General features: G+C 36.0%; 1 protein-coding gene across 1 annotated transcript in view; it reads right to left on the minus strand.

The window, feature by feature from the left end:
• Positions 1 to 21,534, minus strand: part of PALS1 (protein associated with LIN7 1, MAGUK p55 family member) — a 56,272-nt gene that overhangs the window by 8,222 nt on the left and 26,516 nt on the right. Inside the window, exons 3-9 of the mRNA XM_074149271.1 lie at positions 19,290 to 19,803; positions 12,075 to 12,283; positions 5,850 to 5,927; positions 4,952 to 5,098; positions 4,176 to 4,337; positions 1,839 to 1,916; positions 766 to 949 (exon numbers count right to left, since the gene is read on the minus strand). Coding sequence (XP_074005372.1) covers positions 766 to 949; positions 1,839 to 1,916; positions 4,176 to 4,337; positions 4,952 to 5,098; positions 5,850 to 5,927; positions 12,075 to 12,283; positions 19,290 to 19,656 — 1,225 coding nt within the window. The 5' untranslated portion in view covers positions 19,657 to 19,803. The remainder of the gene's footprint in view (positions 1 to 765; positions 950 to 1,838; positions 1,917 to 4,175; positions 4,338 to 4,951; positions 5,099 to 5,849; positions 5,928 to 12,074; positions 12,284 to 19,289; positions 19,804 to 21,534) is intronic.

Below are 21,534 nucleotides of genomic sequence, written 5' to 3' on the forward strand. Positions count from 1 at the left end.
ATGATATGGTTTTCTAATTCTTTTTGTGTGTTAAATGTGTTCTATTTATACTACATCTTATGAACTTCATCTTGAAAAAGATTAGTCTATATTTAAATCAGTGACCCTCTCAACTTACTCTAATGTCATAAAGTAACAGTGTAATATTCTATGGAATTTGAAAAGTCTTTTTTTCATGGTGGTTAACAGGTCAGCAGTTCTTTAATGGACTAGAGCGCAGTACATATTTCAATGCAAAAATTATATATTGACTTCAATGCCTGAAAACCTATTACTCGAAGGGTCCCAAGAATTAAAAAGGAAGCATGACTGTTACAAGTAACTGAAGCTCTTCGCTAAGTGAAAACATGCGGAAAGGTTACCATGAAAAAGATTCATTTTTCAAATAGACTACTTGATGTAGTAAGAAACCTAACAGCTGCGCTCATCTCCAGAGAAGCAGGCTGAAATCCCACATCTCTGCCATAGCCAGCCAGCAGAGGGAACTCTGAATCCACAGAGTCCCCAAGGGTGGAGGAATAAAGGAAGAGGAAAGTAGCTCTTGAAAGGTGAACTGCAGTGGAACTGGTAGCTTTACTCTAAAAGGTCAACATTTCAAGTAAGCGGATTACATACCCAACAGTAGGCTCTGTTGCAAAAGGTTCAAAGTCACATATATTTAAGGCAATGGATATTTAAGGGTACACGAGTCTTTGAAAACCAGAATATTGTTCATATATCTATGGGATCAACCGGCTGTCAAGCTTTTTCTAGAGCTTTATTTACCAGGGATAAGGCCAGCCAATGGCTGATTATCTTCATCTCCATCTCTGTAAGCCTGCCACCAGTTCGGATCTTCTTGGCTGATCACATGGAGTATATCTCCTTTTTGAAAAGATAGGCCTAACTCTCGGCAGGGGACGTAAGGGTCATCAGAGGGATCATAATCAAAATGAGCTTTCACATGTATCTGTGGAAGATCAAATGTTAAAACAGAAGAAAAAAAACCCAAAACCTGTGACTTCTGACAAACTAAACCTCATCTTCCTGAGATTGCAGTTGAACTCCGATATATAAAAACTCCAAGATTCTATAGAATGGAAACTTTATCTGGGGCATACAGGAGATACTGGAATGGAACCATCACCTAGGTTAGCAATGGAGCAGACACAGTTGTGTTAGGCTGGAGGTGAAGGTCTGAATTTAACTCTTGTTATTTCTAAAATATATGCAATTTCCTCACCATTTTAGGAGGCAAAAACCCCTGAGCTACTGATTTAAGTTCTTTGCATTCAAAAAGTACCAGAGATATTCTGATTTGTTTAAAATACCTAATAAATACACAGACTGAAACCAATTTGCTGGGTTTTAGGTGGTTTCACTTGAAAAATATTTTACTTTGTTTTGTTTGGATGTGATATAAATTGTGTATTCTTTCTTCAAACTGTTAAAGTTTGTTAAAGAAAAGTATGCTAGCTAAAGAGATAATGAACAAAATTTCCAGTATACAAACTTTTCCTCCCAAAGCATATTTGGAAGTTCCATCAACCCCCTTTTTTTTTTCTAAATAGAGAAATTGGGAATTTCAAAATATAATTTCAAAAGCACAGGCAGTTCTACTATTATAATTTTTTATTATTTTAGAAAGGGAGTTAAAATCATTAAGTTTCAGCTTAACACCATGAGTTATTTTCAACAATGGTATCAGGAGTTCGTCTGGTAACAATTAAGCCAATTTAAACTGTTACGTTTTGGTTTTGTTCCACAATGTAAATGACCTGCAGAAAAGCTTTCTATGCCATTACTAGAAAAACAAAGCATGTATCACAAAGCTCAAGAACTTATGTAGAGCTACTTACAACTGTTTCCTTCGCAGGAGGTGGCTTGCTCTGCTGACTGGGAATCAATACAAAGGTCAGAGTACCATGCATGTCAGCCTGAGATGAAAGACAGACTTTTCATACACTGTATCAAAATACATCTCACAGTTCAGAATTTTAATAAATAACATTTTAGAAAATGCTTTAAAAATTCCCATAAAAGGCAGTTCCCAACAGCACATCATCTTACCCCTTAACTGGTTTAAGAGACAAAGCACAGATACAGATGCAGTGATTCAGTGGAAGGCTAGAAAGCCAAATGTTGATATTCAGATTTTAAAAGCCTAGCATTCTTTAGTGTACATAAACTATTTCTATTTGAAATGAAGCAGCTGCAATTCCATCAAGCTGAGATGCAGAAGAAATGGAGACTAATATTCTCTTGCTCTGTTCAAAAATACCAGCAAGTAGATCTATGCTGTGAATAGAAAAATAATATCCTTTTACACATTTTTTAAAAATTAAGTGGAGCAGCATTTTCAAATCTAAACATTTCTACTCTGATTTTATGCTGTTAACATTAAAGTATACAAAACACTGTTTAAAAGATTTAATTAAAATACTCAAATCTTGCATCTGCAAAGTACTAATATCAATATTGCAATCAGCACTTCTAAGAAAGTAAACATAATAAATGTCCTGGCTTTAAAGAACTCTTATTTGTTTGCATACTCTTGCATGCAGAGTGTGTTTGCACACATAATGAGTATCTAGATAAAAGGGAAGCACCACCCTGCGAGAAGGGTATCTCACATCCCATACATCATTTCATGAACTGTAACAACAATTTATGTTGCATAAAACCAAGGTGTATGTATGTATCTCAAAAAATTCAGACCTAAGGCTTAAATAAAGTAAATATAACTGAGCATAACGTGGATTAGGCTGCAGGAAAGGCAAGTCCACAATTTTCAGTCAGCATGCACAGTTCCACGAGGAATGCATAGAATTTCAGTGATCGTGTGAATTGTCTAAAGTTATGCACAGTTTATCATCAGTTGCTAAGCAAGTGGTGAGGCAAAATGAGGGAAAGTAATTTCTTTCTCCTGTGCTTGTTTTAAGTATTTTTGGGGACTGAAGCATTGTAAAAATTCCCCTTCTATATTACAAAATACAAACGACAACATATAAATATTTAAAAATATTATTTTAAATTAATGATTTTTTAAAATGTAAGGTTTTTAAATTTTTTCAGCAAGTAATTTGCTCTTACGTATTGTCATTTTAAATCTTTTATTCTTTAACTCCAGGTTGCAGAAGCTGCTCAAGAGCAGAAGCAGCCCTCTGCACAGAACTAAACTGCCAGAGTTGAATTACCTCTCAAGCATGTATAAAGCACTCTTTTCAGAAGCATAGGACTTAGCTAAGAACAGCTTTTTAAGAAAGATATAGAGATGGCAATGGAGACAATTACAGAGTAAGGTGAAGAATCTCAGATATCTCTGGATCCAAAAAAACACACAGAGATTGAAGGCTTTTCAAATAACTATAAGAATATTTTTAAATCACTTAGAAACACCCCACAACCCCAAGACCTCACACATTTCTACCTCCGCTTGACCTCATTCCATGCATTAGCTGAAAATTCTGAACAGCAAATTTCAGGAAAAAAATCCAACGAAAGGTAGAAATTGTTCATTAAAATCTACGGTCTTACTGTAGCATAAGACAACCTCATCTATGGATATTGCTGCCTATTCTTCCTACAATAATGCAATCTACAGCGGAACCCAGGTCTTTGTCCTGATTTTGGTATGTCTATAGAGCATAGATCTACTAAGTAATTCAAAGATTTAATACATATTTTTTTCCCCTCCAAAGATGCCATTAAATAAGTGCTAGTGGATATTTCTAATGTTTCGTATCAAAGTTAGAAAAATTAACTTTTTCAGAAGTTGTGACTTTCAATCTCTTTTCACTTTGACCAAATGGTCTTGCCTCCTGTTAATGATGAAAATGAACTCCATGCCAGCCAGACGCTACCACAGCCACACATCTATTAATTCAGACTCAACCAAAGACGAAAAATCAGGGCTTTTCAGAGCTAAACAAAGTTTTTCTGAGAAATCATTAAAAGCAAGCCTCAAGATGATAACTTAACTCTTCCACCTTTGTAGGATTAATTTTTCCAGATAACTGCTGTTAAACTTATTAATGTCATACTATGCACCAGAAAGAAAACTTGAAATGGCCCTCCACATGAAAACACTTTTAAACTAACGTTAAACATGAGTACAAACAACAAGTAGAGCCAACAGGCTTCAGCCTTACAAAATGAGTACTTTTTGCAGGGAAAACAAGAAGCGTCCAACTTACCAACAAATCAAAAACTTCATTAACATCTTTTCCACGAATCTCAATGCCATTAATTTCCAGAACTTCGTCCCCTTCATGTAACAGCCCACTCTTCTCTGCGGCACCTCCTTTCACTATTCGACTAATGATAACAGAATCCATTTCATTGCGAACAGTAGCACCCTGTGTAGTAGCAACATGTTCTGAATTTATTATATATATGAAACTCAAAGCCATCTATTGTATATATTCCAAGCCAGTGGAGAAACATTTCTATGTTGAAAGAGAATGCAAGTAACAGCTCATATGCATACACCCAATGCTCCAGTTTAAAAAAATTCACTGCTTAATTTCTTCAAGCTGCACTAAAGATTGAAGAATTTAATTGCTCCATACCATAAGATTCATGACCTTTTTTAAAAAATGTTTTTCTAAGGAAACGCTTATTTGAAAGATGGAAAATAGAAGATGAGATTTGCAGAAAAACGCCAAAAACCATGGTTGGCACAAGACTACAAGCTCCCCTGCAGCAAAGCTTGGGATAGTGATTTTTGTCAAGAAGCCCTGTCCAAACCTGAGGTGACAGAAGTTGTATAGATTCTAAATGGTAGTACAGCTACTGATACATGAAGATACACACAAGTTTATCATCTATGACTACTTCTTATTTTGGAGGGAGGGAGAATGTTTACAAGTTAAACATCACTTCCACATTCAAATTCCAAAACTTTCACAGCAATCTGCAAAGGACAAAAAAAGCTTACCTGCTTTACATAGAACTGCGTATCAGTACTTACCAATGGAATATCCCGAGCTTTTTCAATGCGAACTATTTTAACTGTCTCCCCTCCATACACGCCAACATTCTCATAAATTTTTTCATCTGTCACAGACTCTGGTTGCATTTCTTGTTCTGCAACCTTATCATGAGCCAGTAAAAGTGCCTAGTGTAAAAAAAAAAAAAATCAGCTCAGTTACAAAACATTTCACAGTTTATATGTATACAAAGTAGTAGAGTTCAATGAAATTCTGCAATTTGAATAGTCTTTGCAGGTTACAGAATATTGCAAACTGACTTAAGCAATAAAAAAAAAAAGTTATCACAGCTACGCAGTGCTTACTGCTATACACTTCCCAAAACTTTCCCTTCTAATTGGAAAAGAACATAAAAGCAATTTTGAGCACACAACTGCCACTGTACTTACAGTTTCTCCTTCCTAAAAAAAACAGGCACTGGTTTACTATATATGTGACTGAGGATACAAACGTAAGAAGTTACTGCAGTGAAAACTACTCATAGATTTACAACATCACTACAGGACAAAATTTCCTTTATGGACCCTAGGGTAAGCATGAAACAGCTGTCAAACAAGATGACAGATAAGCAAAGCAGCTCTTGTGTTGCCCTGACCCACCTGATCTCCTGCTATATTGTTTACATGCAAATTACCCTGTAATACATGTAGAATGTAGCAAGGGCTGAATACAGTCGTGCAATATGCTTGATTAGCAAGTTTCCATTAGTTGCTGGAAATGGGAAACTCCTCATCCTAGGAAAAATATTAAGAGATCTGCACAGAGTTGAAGCATAAAATCCATCCTTGCCCAGTCAGCCCAAGACATTTGCAAAAAAGTCACAATGAAAACAGCACCAGGACGTAAATCTATTAGATTCGAAGTTCCATTTTGTTTTACCTGCATGTGAGGGGCATTCAGCAAAGCATTTAGCTCCTGCCCATCCTTGTGGTGACTGGGTTTCAAAACACTCTGTACCTAAAAAGAAATCAAATAGTAAAACTCTTAATCTATCCAGTAATTTATCAATTCACCCTCTACTAATCAAGCACAAAACCCTAACTGCAATTATTCATTTTACTGAAAGTAAAGTATATCCATGTAATTGTGACACTGATTGAACTTGATCTGGTACCCATTAGGAACACGCGCAATGAGACCACAGGACTTCTCCAGCACATCTCGCCTCAGTACTTGTCTACCAAATCTAAGCTGGTATCCAACGCACCACAGAGATTTGTCAATACCAGAGACTAGCTGTGAGCTCAGCTACAACAAAGGTGCACGCACAAAAAATTTAAACTCTAGAAAGGAACATGATAGTGAAACCAGTCACAATGAAATCTATTATGTGAATATGCTGGGTCTTTTAAAGTGGACTCATTTCTCATTAACATGACTTGCCTCCTTTTTCCTTAAAAGCTGATGGTTTATTTTTGCCCAAACTATTTCTACCAACAGCAAAATCAAAGATTCCAAGGCAGGTTTTGCAACATATCCTGGAGCCCCTGTCTCAGAGAGCATGAATTAAAACTTCAAAAGACCCCAGGAAACCAGGTTTCTTTGGCTGGTTCCAAAATAATCCACATTAACACAAGAACAGTTTTTGCTCAAGCAGCTTCAGTTGCCTAAAAAGGTTTGCCTTCTCATACAGTTACCAAATATACATTTCTTGCCATCATTTCTTGCAAATACTAGAAAATCCCGGTATGGTTACAGAGAAAGCAAGAAACAGGGAAGTCACTCTTACCCAAAGGTAAGGCTGAAGATACTTTCCGCAGCCATTATCCTCTGGCCTAATCTGACCAAAGGCACAAATGAATTCAGAGACATCAAAAGCAGATTATAATATCAGAACAGCAGCTTTCAGTGGGATGAAAAACATTTTTTTTCAAGAGTAAAAAACTCTTAAGGATGAGGTAATGTGACATCACAGAGAATCAAGAAGCCACAAGTTCCAAAGCAAAGATAATGAAGCTTCTTGTGTGATCTAACAATATCAAAAAGTCTGAAGAGCCTCCAGCCTAGGAGCAATTACCTACAGATATGCTAGCAACTCTCTTGGCTGCTACCAGATGACAGTACTGGAAACACTAAACATAACTTTAAATTCTAGCAGAAACTCCTAAATTAACCATTCCCATGGAGCAAGATCCTTATATTGCCAACAAAACACTGTCACATGGAACAAGTTCCTGTGCTTAGCAACAAACCTGGCACAACCTCCAAAAGCCTTTCTTCTCACATCCCTAGAACATGCTTCATGGTGAGCAAACCTAATGTAGCTTAGAGAAGTCAAACAACAAGCCAGATTTAGATATATATTTTTTTTTTAACAGATTTCTTTAAAACCCTAGAGAAACAAAAGAATTCAGCTTCATATAGGCCTGAGTCATGCTTCTGAACTGCCCAGGAAGCTATTATGCCCTGCTTAGCCTGAATTTTAGGATGCCATGTAGCAGAGCACTATAAAGGATAAATCTCACTAGCAAATTTTCCTGTGTTGAAAGAAGAGATTCTTCTCTACAAAAGACTCTCATAGAGGCTTATTTAAGGTCTCTAACTTTCAAGGGACTTTCAATTCCTTTCTTGAAGAAGCTACAAGAAGCTTTAAAGCCTTATTTATCCAATCTTTATGACCCTTTTACAGGAAAACCTACTTAGAAAGCAAGTTAGAAGACCTGCAAGAAAGACAACCTTTTGAATGCAAGGTCAGAGGCTGGGGATTTGAGAGGGGAAAAGAAGGCAGCCAGGCCCAACCAGTCATTCTGTGTGCAGCGAATACCCTTCGTTCAAGTTGAATTTCTGCTTTGAATAATTCAATTATTCAAAATTTTAATAGCTCCTCCCCCCCTTTTAAGAGAAAGATATATTTATTATTTGCCTAGTTAATGAAGCACTAGGAAAGCTTCAGGCTGCTATATACACCACTTATTACACCAGTACTGCCGCATGCCAGATTGCTTCGTTACTCATGGCAATGAATCCCACAGTTTTATCAGGTGAAGAAATCTGAATGTAGGCTGTCATTCCAGCAGTGACACACTACAGACAGCACAGGCAATCTGCACTAAATACATGGCAATGATACTATTTGCTTTACTCTTCAGCCTAGTTTTTATTGTTAATTTTGTTAACTCTAGTTCAAGTAGCCCCTAAAAAGCTATCAATTTGGTTTTCATTACACACACTACAATTTTGAGGCACGTACCGTGGAGGCACACACTGGAGTGATATAAAACATTCAGAATTTAACCACAGTTGCAAAATCCTGTTGTTGTTTACTCTCAGGTGAGCAAGACTGTCAGCGGGAACATACACACACACACACTGTAAGGCACTTATACCAAAAGTTACAAGCTTCCAGTGCATCCTCTCAGAAGCAGTGATCTAGTTTAATTGCCTGCACTTGCTGAAGTGAGCAAGTCTGAAACCTTTAGAAACATACTCCATATAAATTGAGCCTATATATTTATATATATATTTGGTAGCAAGAACATCTTTAAGGTATTTGATGTGTGCTGTTACAAGCCAAAACTTACTGTCTTGAATGCTGCATCAAATATTCTTACAAGGTCAAGATTCAGACCATGTTCCCATAATCCTTGCCCCCACCTTGGTCAAGTTTAAATGGATTTAAAATCAATTTAATTACTCTTGATGTTTACTGGCTATTTTTATTTAAGACTTGGAGTACACCAAATTACATGGAGATTAGCTCTGTAAAATTCCTTAAGCTCAAATGCTTCATTCCACCTTTTAAATTCAATTAAAGTTTCTTTAAAAAAAAAAGGAAAAAAAATCTCGAGTTCTTAGTGCCTTGTTATCAGAATCTGTGGGAAAAGTTAACAGTACAAGTATGCTACTAATTTTAAGAATTCCCTAAAGAAAATAAAAATGTGCTATTCCACTCTCATGAACTGTTAATGGTTAGAAAAACTCAAAATGAAGAAGTTTTCACCACATACTGTTCATACGCATTATTACATTTTATAAAAGCAAATCAACTGAAGAATGAAAACAGATTTTCTTAATTAAGTTCAGAGTAGCAAATGATAGTTGTCCCCTAAGCACACTTCCAAAAGTGTAGTTTAAATTTTTTTTAATTTTTTTTTAAAGGGAGGATGTTTCATGTTGCAATATGAAATTGTGTTACAAACTGCCTTTTCCTGTTAGAGTTACAGAAGCATGAGCTCTAGAACAAGTTCTCTTCCACACCATAAAGCCTCAGACAAAACAGATGTCTATAGCTTTAAATTAGGACATGCAGCACTCCAAAAACAGTTTCAGAGTTGCACACTGGTACTGATGATCTGTGCACTAAAATATGCACATTAGCATTACCTGCCATTTAAAATTAATGTTATGCATGTATCTGCTATTTTTCTTTCTTGTAATGTCTTGTGGCTTTTATCATCAAGACATTAGTATCTTGAATCCAGGCTTTTGGAAGTGCCTATTCAAAAACACCCTGAAGTAAACAAGCTGAACTGCTTTCTGGGGAAGCCTCCTGTGCCTAAGGATAGAAAAAGCAAGAGACACAAGAAAAAAGCTGGGCATGCAAGACAGACATTTTGCCAGGGTAAAAAAAAAAAAAAAAAAAACAAAACAAACACACACCGCCACCCCCAAACCACCACCACCAAAAAAAAAAAAACCAACCCAAAACAAAAAATCAACCAAATAAAAGAAACCACCAAAACTCCACTACACAAACCAAAAATATCCAAAAGCCAAATCAACTTTTTCTGAAGCAGAAATAATTTCCTCCCATACTGCTACCATAAGATAAAAGCCTATCCAAAAGGAATAAAGGATCCAAAAAATAAGCGTAAAGTCTTCTATTCAGGCAAGATTACAAGTACAGAATGATGTGAACAGAGGCCTCAAAGGTGTCTTGAGACACTTCTGTCAGTCACAGAAGTATGTGTCCTGAATTTCTGGCTCAATCATTTGAGGATGCTGTTTAACATATTGCAAAACAGAAGTCACTTAAATACACCAGGAGATGAATCACTGAGAAACTAGATTACATCGAAACATGGGAACAGACATACGCAATATATAGACTTTTCAGGAATTTCAAGGCTGAACAAGACAGGGATGAGAGATAAAGAATCAAAATGAGTACAGGTATATGTTTTGCCTTTTATGTAATAGTCTTCGGGGTGATGACAAAAATTCCATCAGTTTAAAAATTTTAGATTAAATAAATATTTTCTTTATGCTTAACCTTTTTTATGAATTGCTAAGAAGCAAAAAAAAAAAAAAAAACACCAACCTAACCAAACCAACCGTGGCCTTGCAGCACCTTCTGACTTTAGGATTTACCAAATCACCTGAAAGAAGAGAGGAATGTATTGGGAAGGTGAGGGGTAGGGAAGATGTGGAAGAATATGAAAATCTGAAAACAGACCTAGAATTTTCCTAGGCGTATTTTCTTCTTGGAAACTTCTATTAAGCAGCAAGTAAAAGGACATCATATCCATGAAAGAGGAAAAAAAAGCTTTCTTAAGAAATAAATTTGTATTATCCTATATTATAAATGGAGATTCAAAACCTAGTTTGTATCTGAATGAAATCCCAAACTAGGCCTGTGCAAAGTGGGTGCTTGGGGAAGTAGTTTACAAACAGAAGTTAACCAAAAAGGTTCCTTCCAGCTTACAGACATTGAAGCAGCGTAGTGAGGATCCTGTAACAGCCACCAGGCTGATGAATAAGCCAGAGAGAAGCTCATATGTAACACAGTCCTACCTGGTTTTGGCACAACCTCACTGACTAACCTAAACAGGAAAATCCAGAGCTGCAGTTTAATCAGCACACTGCACCTTTAGGTAACATTTAAACGATGTCCCTCAAGAATCAGTAGCTCCTTCTGCAAAAGAACTTCAAGCTTGCTACAATGCTGTTTTCCTTGACTTATAAGTTTAAAGTCTAGAAAAAGGAAGGGGAGTAGAAATACCTGTTGAAATAAAATTGCTTCAGGCAGAAAGAAAGCCAGATACTAAAAAGCTAAAAATAAAAAAATAAAAATCAACTTGCTGAAATACTGAAATTGGAGTGATGTGTCTTTGAGCAACTGGAGAAGGCTATGTACCAGCTCAGGTATACTCCAGCTGGTGCACCTGAGCCAGTTTTGAACAGATAAGTTTGGTTCACTGGGTGCTAAATGCTGGAACGTTTACTCAACCTCCGTATCTGGCTTTGCTGAACGCTACAGCACTACTCTTACACTGATTCAGGCTAGCTAGTTTAAAGTTAACAAATGCGTATCTGTATAAGGTGTAGCCACACTTCACTGCAAATATATACATGCACCATGGAAAATGAAAATAAAATTGAGCAACACCTCAGAGGGTAATAGCTTCATCCAGCTGCATGTGAAAACTCATTCTGTTCACAGCAACTTTGTATCTGAGCGTCCTGTAAATTACTACTAATGCTTATAGAACTATTGTATACGGGTATTACCCATCTATATTCAAGTGAGTAAGTCTCAAAGAAAGAAGTTAGCTTGGCTGAAACTGTCAAAGTATTTCAGTCAAGATCTGACTGAAAAGATTAAAGTTAAAAATCTTGCTCAAGTAAATTTCTAGAAGTCTTTTTTAATCATTTCTAAAAGACACATCAGATCTTATAAAAGAGCTGTCATCTGTCAGACAAAAATTGTTATCTGACCATCACAGCAGTAATTAAAACATCAAAATTAAGTATTAAGGGATCTGTTGCTCACTTTAAAGCAGAATGCTTGTTTCCAGCATGGTTGTATTTTCAGAGATGCTGCTCAATTTAAGAACAATATCTCAACTCAGAAGAAAGTCACAATAAGAGAGAACTGTATTTCAATTCCTGAATGCTTGGAATAATGAAGGCAAAAGAGTCAGATTTTCATAACCACTCCCTTTTCCTATGTTTAAAGATAGTGCCTTATGAGTTCTTATCCCCAAAATATTTTTCTGGTTACTGTTTGGAAATCTGGAAAAACCGGATGCAGCAGACAGTGACTACTATAATCCCTTTCATATTCAACATTCAGTAACTCAGACAAGCTTGACAAGTACATATTTCAACAACAACTATGATTATAGGTTTCATGTATATCACAGAGATGCATACTGTACATACCTCTTGTGCTAGTTCTTGTGCATTGGAGATGAGAGGATAGGGAGGGCTGGCTTTGTTCATGTGCACTGTAACAGCATTGTGTATCTTAAACGCATTCTGAAAATCAGTATTTTGAACAAGCTGTAAAATGAGAGAGATATCCTCCTGGCTCTGAGGGTCTACCAAAACGTGCTGGATATGCTTAAGAGAAGTTAACAGTTCTTCCACTTCTAGGAAATAAAAAAACACAAATAAGGTATGAGTTAATAAGATTCAAAACTAAGTAATGTTTATAGTAAGATTTTTACAAAAAAAAATTTGCCGTTCAGTTTTTAATTAGCAATGATGTATGTAAATTTATAGTTATCCATTATTCACTCTTTTATTAGTAGAGCGTATCTGAATCAAAAAAAGGACCCAAAGTCAGCAAAAGGAGAAATTAAAAAGCTGATACACTGTTTAAATTTAATTCCTACTGCAGTAGCAATTCTTCTCTGAAAGAAACTACCAATACGTAAAATATCCAGTAATTGCAGCTCATCTATAGCTAAATGGGAGAGGACTATTTTGCAATATGAAAATAACTCCTTTGCTAAATAATGTCAATGCACTGAACATTCACTATTACTTTGATACATCTTTCCATGCCTATCTGCTATATATAGCAGATATGTCTCTCAACTAAATATTGCTTACTTACAGAATGAGTATTTGATAAGTAAACCACACTCAATTTCTAGACAAAATTATACGCTCAGTCTTAGCACATTAAAATAAAAAGGTAAGGATGAAAAAAATGCTATCTATGGTCAGAGTTCTGAAAATCATCTGCACCAGAAGAAAGTCCACATTTTTACCTACAAGATCATGAGTTCTGCTTGGACCATGAAGTATTTTAACATATTTCAATAACTGTTTTCTACGTGTTTGTAGAATACTGTACATGTACTACATTCTTGAGCTTCAAGAACTAACCCGATGCTTTAAAGGTGCTTTTTAAAGACTGTCAACAAATTTACATTTTTTTAAACAAATCTGGATTTCTGCAAAATGTCACTTCTCAATATTAAGTGATTGAGAAACTACCTAAGAAATATGAATCATACCTATAACGTGTATAAACCCAGGTAAGAAATCCTCAAGTAGTGGATGTTTTGAGCCTGAAATAATGTATGCATTCACACATTATCTGAAAAAAAAAAGTCTGTTCAGCCTCAAAAAGCCGGTCAGCTACTTTTTATTTTAATAAACTCAAGTCAGCTAGAATTTTGAATCCCAGTATTTTTAAAAAATAAAGAAAATCCCAAATTTTAAAACTGTCACTTGATACTGAAGTCAATCTCCCTTAATGGTATTAAAATATCAGCTTTAATTCTAAGTTTTCGCAACCTTCATTTATTCATTGTGAGCTGCTTGATAGCATTCCTATTTTGATGTTATTTAAGACATCAGCTAAGTTGTATTTTTAACATGAAAAAAATCACAGTAGATACTGATCGCTAACACAGGTACATTCTGTCAAGAAGTTTCCTTTACCTATTTTTAATCTCAAATTCACCAGCACACTGAACGCAATGTTCTGCTCAAACTTGTTGAGCACAGAATTAAGATGGCTGACAAATGGGGACATCAAATCCATAAAGCCTAATAAAATATGCATTTCAACCAAGTTTAATGGTTTTCATTTCAGACAAAGCATACCTACATCTGTGTTTTCAATTTTGAGTTTGCAAGTCAGTCTTCTGTATAATACACGGAAGCAAACAATCCAGAGCTACTACTCTTGTACTTTGCTATCTGCAGGACAATAGAAAAAAAAAAACCCTCCAAAACCATTCCACACATGCTAAAAACATCCTACCCACCAAAGGTCAAGGGCTTCTTCCTGTAGCCACCAAGGAAACAAAGGGCAGCAGTACAAAAGCTGCACAGAAAGCACGGACACTGGCTGTGCAGGATATTCCACAGGTGAAATCCAGCACAGCTCACAGCACTAATTAAGGCAGCCAATGTGTCACTAGGGAACTGTATACAAAATATAATGCCTATCACACAGGGGAAATGCCATTTGAAGAGAAGGCTAAAGAACACTCCACAAGCAAGAATATTTGCTAAATAGGATGATGTCAGCTGGCAAATTTCTTATATAGTGGAGCAGGCAGACTACCAAAGCATCTCAGCAACTGGTCCTCCTGAATCTGTGGAAGTGCACTATTTTCAAGCAAGAAAAAAAGCCCAACAGTGCAAACCAGTCGGGTATTATTGTAAAGTTCCTAGTAATACCTGTTCAGCTAAAAACCCCTACACCAACCCCAAATTCTGGTGTTACCGTTACCATATCCAAAGAACAGTGAAGCATCTAACTTCTAATATTTCCTATGCACAAATTATTTTATTAAATTATTTTGGAACTATCCCCCCCTTTATATATCTGAGAATTCAAATAAATACATACACATTTCTTTCTAATACATCTTCTATACAGATATAAATTCCTACAGAAAGATAGATATCTATATCTATGATAAAAAGATAAAAATATGCACTCTTTCTAGATGCCTCTACATCTTCTCTCTTCTGCACTTAAGTAGTTCCTTCTATGACACCCTTTCTTACGAAGTACCACAGTACTCTCCTCCTGGTGTAATTTCCTTCTACCCTGAATCTTCATCTTCATCTGTGCTGGATGTAAAAGCCCTGTACCAAATGCAAACCATGAAACAGCAAATACCCTCCTCGTCACAATTCTAAAAAAGAAATAGTGCTTGAAAGGAGTGAAATTAAATATTCCCACAAAGCTAGCAATCCATTTTCTCATCACCTGTTTAATTAAAAAAACATACACACAAAACCACATACAAATCTGGCTTTATGCATGCCTAACCCTCTCTAGGTTCCTGTTTCTGACTTCTAAATCGCAGATTAGATTTCAGTCAGGATTTTTTGGTTGATTTTGGTTTTTTATAAATAAATGCCAGCTAACAAAAGACTCGATCTCTAGACATTTCCTACTGAAAGGGTTGTCTTGAGGAAAGAAGTTCGGTAAAAGACTAACATCTGCATTTACTCACAGAAAAATGTCAGGGTTCTTTTGCAGAACAAGTCCATTTTTTAATCGCAGGTCAATTAAGAATCGACTACTTTTTTTTTTAAAGTCTTCTTTTACAAGAAGTGTTGCAGCCTTTTTTCCATTAGGCTATGAAATGGCTGGAATGTGACTGAGCACTGTGCAATGTATGCATTAATCAAAAGACTGCCAGGGCAAAAGTATGCAACTGCAGGGGAGGACCCGTGGTCACAGCTTAACATGTTAGATTAGAAAAAGAACAGAAAATAGTTGCTGTTTATCACCTTAAAGAAAAAGTTACGAACAGCAGACTTAAGAAGATATAATTGGCTTTATTATATGTCAGCACCAATACCTTAATTCCCAAGAGTTTTTTTATAGCTCTCTGGAGTACTTTATGTGCTGGTACTAGCGCTCTAATGATCCATATATTACTTGAATCACAGGGCTAAGAAAAGTATCATTTCATCCAAAACTATTTCTAAAAGTTTATTTATAATGTATTTATAGAAGTTAAGGTTTTGCCCAAGGTAAAAAACCAAAAAAAATAGGCAGCTTTTCCCTTAAAAAAAATTTCACTGTAGCCACAAAAGGATTACTTACATGAAATGCCAGTTTCTCATTTAACTAAATTAACTGAATGAACTGTAGCAAACAAAATATTTTCTGCATTTCATAAAACCATACTGCTGTGAAAAAGCCAGTTAAATACTTCTATGCACATGTTCTAGGTGCATGGGAAGTTATTTCCATTAAGACAGCTGTCTAAATCATGTGTTGTTTTGATAACAAACATGCCCTTTAAAATTGTTTTGATTAAGCGTCCTGTTTTATTTTTATAAATAAAAGCCAATTTTTCTAATCTAGTCTGCTTTTTTTTTTAAAAAGATGAAGAGATAAAAGTCTTGTCAAAGATCTGCCAAATTAGACATCAGCACTTATGAAATACTTTCAAAACTAAAAATACAGACAGTAAGGTCAATATTCTTATTTCAAACACATATCGCTAGCAGAGGCTTTATGGATTAACACACATACAAAAAACCAAAACTAAAATAACTTTTTTTAAAGAAAGACTGAACAAGAGTAGTTTAACATCTATATAATTCGCTAGCACCTGCCCAGGTTTATTTGGGATTGTCCTAACAAAGCTTAGAGATTTGTGAAAGTGAGTAAGCACTCTTACTCAGACAGTAAAAGCGAAGGGATGGAAAGAGTCAGAAGCAGTGTAGATCAGAAATTCAGTATAACCAAACAAACTGCAAAAAATTTCACATACTAGCAGTTACTCTTTGGACAATGTTATGGGCTAGCAAGTTTCTTGGAGACCAGAAAGTTGTAAGTTTTAAAAAATCTGGCCTCTCCAATTCAGGTATTCAATAAAAAAGCAGAAGTATTAATGATAATGGACTCAAATCCTCTATGAAAACATATTGTGTGTGCATATATATATTCATAAGGCAACATACCTAGCCCTGATACTAATCAGGAACTAACAGCTTTCAGAATAAAAAAAAAAATATTCTTTTGAAATTCAACAGAAGCATCAGATGTTAGAATGAAAAATCCAGAAACTGGAAAAGAGGACACGCTTAATAGCGGAGGAAAACTTTGGAAGAGGCCAAGTTGCTGCAGAAGCACTTTGTTAAACTGAAAATTATGACTGTTTTCGACAGCAACAACGACTGAACAGAGATTCTTTATGGACTATACAGGTTGAAAAATCACAGCATTTCATTTAGAACATACTATTTTTAAAGTTTGCAGCAACTCAACGTCATGGTCGAATATAATTGAAAGTACCACTCTAACAGGAGTGCTGAACTATCATAAATCCTCTCTTCTTAAATCTTAAGTCTACCTGATCCAAATTGTTACTGTAATTCTGTGTGGCAACGAAATAACAGTAGTATGTTTGTACGCCTGTCAATATTATGTCATGACTTCTCTGATTGAAGCAGATGCCCGTGAAGCCCTAACTCAGCTCTCTGGTGCATATATGGCTATATCACGATTTAGTCTACTTGGATCTCCTAAAGCTCCTTGTCTTTATAGCTCAAAGAACAGATGATATTCACTCTGCAAGTTAGTTAAAACTTCTGCTCTATGCACATACTTTTAAGCCTTATTTACTGCAATTCAGAGTAGAGGCAGACATCATTAGTTTCTGATTTTCATGGTAGTCAAACACTGAGGGGAGTAGCTTTAGTTAAATCATGCAATTTACTACTGTGTTTTTACAGAAATACGCTGCCAGCAGAACAATGACAAGACTCAAGCCTCGATTACAAGAATGAAAAGATGTTTGTCCTCATGGACAAACTCGTATAGTCACTTTTCTTCAAGATGCATCTTATACCATATATTGCTATTTCCTAATCTAACTCTTTCCACATACACATCTCTATATTCTTGTCTCCAGTGTTTGGTGCTTTTCTTCTTACATCAAGTATTCACCCCATCCTAGTTTCCAATCACACTGATTTCCACCCTTCTCTTCTTGCTGAGCCATACCTAGTTACCTCCTTCCAGTTTTCCACAAATACTGTCTTTCTCTGACAATCTCTCAGCTTCACCCACGGCCTGTACCCACTTTATACCCACACTAAGACATTTTCAAGGTAGCCTTTCGTCATCGCAGTGGTTTCTCCACCATTGCTTCTCCTGATCAAAGAGCTTCAAGTCTGCCCCAGCTCCTTACTGGTTCTCAAGCTTGCCAGACCCCTTTGTCATTCCTACCAGCTTCCATACCTAGCTTCTTTGCCCATTGGTTTCCACCTAGGCCTCCCTCTTAATTCTCAGCATCTCCAGCATGAAACCTAGCGTCAGCAGTCTAACTCCAAGCCACTCTTTCCTCCCTTTCCTAGTTCCAATTTCCTATTCCTTCTGTAGTCAGTCTTCAGAGCTTTTAGCCACTGTGGCTAAGCAAGTCCCAACAGAAGCCACTTCTACTGTTTGACATCAATCTTTGTATCTTCTGCTTTGTTTTCCCTCTAAGAAGAGAATTTCACAATCAAATAACACCTAATGAAGTTAAATACAGAATCTCCTTCTTACAAGGAGATCTCTTGGACAGAAGATGACAAGGCCTGCACTAAAACAAGGTACATCTGCCTTGTTCAAAACTGACTCTGTTTTCAGCAGGAGGCTGGACAGGATCACTTCCTGATGACCCTTTCAACCTAAATTTTCCTAAACAGGGATTTGTACAATAAGGATTGCCAGAGGTTAGGGAATAGAGCTGTGTCTTTAGCAGAAATGTTGCTCAGGCACACAAATACTAAAGATGAAGCAAAAAAAAAAAACCAAATTAGCAATTTCATAGCTGTCTTCCACTCTGTATTCTCAACTACCAGCCAATAGGGAAGAATAGCAAGAACCTTTATTGCAGCCCCAAAAAAAAGCACCTCTTTAAAGCAGCCTGCATCTTCGAGCAGGTATAGATCTGGAAATCTGAACTCCTACAAATGCCCGGTGGCTTTTTTTCACACCAGTGACACACCACATTTTAGATAAATAGATACTTATGTTTGAGGAAGAAAAGTTAGAAACTTTTTCTACACATGCATAGTTAAAGCAATCACAGCTATGAAATGAAGAATTTCAGAATCTATTTCTTCAAAAATTACAAACATTACATCTTTATCGATGTCTAAGTGCCAAGGTAAGCAAGTTTTCACTATCAATGCAGATTTCACTATCAACTTTAAAAGAAAATGTAAATTATATTAGGTGACAATTGATAATGCAAGAACAATAAGCCACCATCATGCTTCTCTTAAAATATTAAAAACCCTTGTGTTTTGATTTTAAAAAGTGTTTATTCACTGTGTATTCTGGTCTGTGCTTCATCAAACATAATAAAACTGGGTATTATTTGCATGGTTTTCCCCAGCCTAAAGAGGATGGAGACATCCACTGAATTCATTAGTTATCTACAGGGTAGATGATAATTGTTCCCCAAATGGATCGGTTTTGAAAAGCCACTTGCTGAGGCAACACAGCCTGATGCTTGACTAAAAAAACCCAAACCACCACAAATCCAAAAGACCAGAAGACTTTAAATCTGTATAGGAAGAATTAGCTAAATTAGGTTTTCAGTGGCCTGAAACAACATTTATATCAACTAATTATTTTCTCCGTTAGTCCATTCATTGCATTTTACCTACCTAGTGTCTTCACAGTATAATGAGGACTCTCCAAAACAATTCCTTCTTCTGTGTCAAATATTGGATTATCTATTCCAGTTTTAGGGGGAATTTGTGCTAATTTCTTTAGCCTCATGGAAGCAGTAAGGTCCAGTTCTTGCTTCTTTCCCTCTTCTTCCCGTCTGCGCCTTATGTCCTCTTGCTGCTGACGGATTCGCTCAAGTTGAGCACTCCGCCGCATGGGCATCATCCTAGAGCCCAAATCCCCAGGGCAATCAACAGCCATTTCTCTGTGCTTCTGAGATTCTTCAGAAGATGCAAGATCCACATTTTTTGCTTCACTATCAGAATCTTCTGTGATGTGTCCATTCATATGAGAAGTTGTCATGATTATTCGTAATTATGCTTATTCCCTTCAAACAGAAATGCTGATATTAGGCCAGTTTTCGTTATGATGTTGCGTAAAATCCATTATAACTTCAAAAATATTTCTTTTCCATCGCAAGACAGTTGAAGAAACATCCAGGAAGAAAACCTAATGAAAAATATTTTTAAAAAAAGTTAGTGAATAACTGCATTAATAGGAAAACAACTAAGAGTTCTCCAGGTGCCCTCTCCAGGCATCAGAACAACGGAACTTTTCCCCCACATTTACACAGTGCTTCCTTCCCTGCTAAGAACTACAGAGCCCTCAGAAATCTGTTTCACACATTGTAGCAAACTTCAAGTGCCAATGTTAGAGAAAGAGCACTGTTCAAACTAGTGCTAAAGCCTCTTGTATTTCCTGGTCAAAGCAGTCACAAAGCCAATGATACGTTATCTTCAGTACATCCAATTAAAAAGTCATAAAATTGATAAATAGTTAGGTACAGTATTACCAATACACTTAATTTTTCAAGTTCCCTTTTTTTTTTTTAATTTAGTGAAAGGAAATACTATAAAATATCTCAAAGTTTTATTATACACTGGAAGAACCAAGATAAAAAAAACTCAACCAACCAATGTTCTTAACCCAAATGTTTATGTTTGGAGGAGGAAGGTAAGGATTCTTATGTTGTAATTAAGTAGAAAATTAAATATCAATAGTACTGTTTTGGAAGAGCAGCAATAGAAACTCCTACACAAGTTTCTGCCAGCTTGCAATTCTAAATGAAGTACAGCTTTTCATTTTCATGAGTAGCGTACACACAGCAACATCAAACCAATTTTCTTCACTTGTTTCCTGTCTAGCTGCTACTACCAGTTATTACTAAGATCTTCCAAGTAGTAAATATTAAAGCATTTCTATGGTAGTAAAAATTCTTCTTTGCCTTTAAAAGATATTTAATTGCACTGCACTGATATATAAAGATTCTTTCAATGCTCAACATTCCCACATTCAGAAAAATTTCAGGCAACAAAAGAAAGCCTATCAAAAGCTGCACAGTAGCGGGGCTAGCAGTGCAAGTACCGCACAGTTAACTGGAGCTCACAATTACTGATCCTCAGAAAGCCACATTTCCCCTTCTGTAAAAGCAGCTTCACTGCATAGAAATACCAATCCCAAACCAAGGAAGTCTCATTGGGTACAAAGAACACTAATTTAACTGTGGGTGGAAGACAATTCAAGTTCTCCCTCTCATGTGCATTGTACTGCTATAGCTTGTCTGAAGACTGAGATTTTGAAAGTTACATTCATCTATTTCCAACTCTGACAAGCTGAAAGAAAACTCACATTCCTCAGTCTGTACAGTACAACTAAAAGGTGTAAAAAAAAATTTGAGAGAATGAATAACATCCATTTACTCAGCACTAAAGAAGTCAAAAACGCTATCTAAGGATATGCAAGAAGTAATACGCAACTTTAAACATACCATCATAACACTTAATCAAATATAATAAATAATGTCACACTCACTAATGATAATAAATTTACACATCAGAAAATGAAGCTGATGGCCAATACTTAATAACTGATCAAAAATATTTAAGGTAGGGCTAGCTACATTTCCTCCATCAAATTTAAGAGTACTAGCTACCTAAAACAAAGAGTATCTTCTGAGATTAACTCAGAAAAAGGGCAAAACAAAAACTCATGTACCTGTATACAGAATCAGAAGGTTTTAAATCTGTTTAGTTTCGTTAGCAAGCACTGAAGACCAGAGAAACAAATATATAATCTGAGGTAAATATTAGTATAGGCAACCATTAGTAACATTGCTTACATTTTCAGTATAATCTCCATGTAAAATGCAGAGGGTATATACATTCTTGGAACAGAGTAACC

Source organism: Numenius arquata, chromosome 6, assembly GCF_964106895.1.
Source record: "Numenius arquata chromosome 6, bNumArq3.hap1.1, whole genome shotgun sequence".
Taxonomy (NCBI): Eukaryota; Metazoa; Chordata; class Aves; order Charadriiformes; family Scolopacidae; genus Numenius; species Numenius arquata.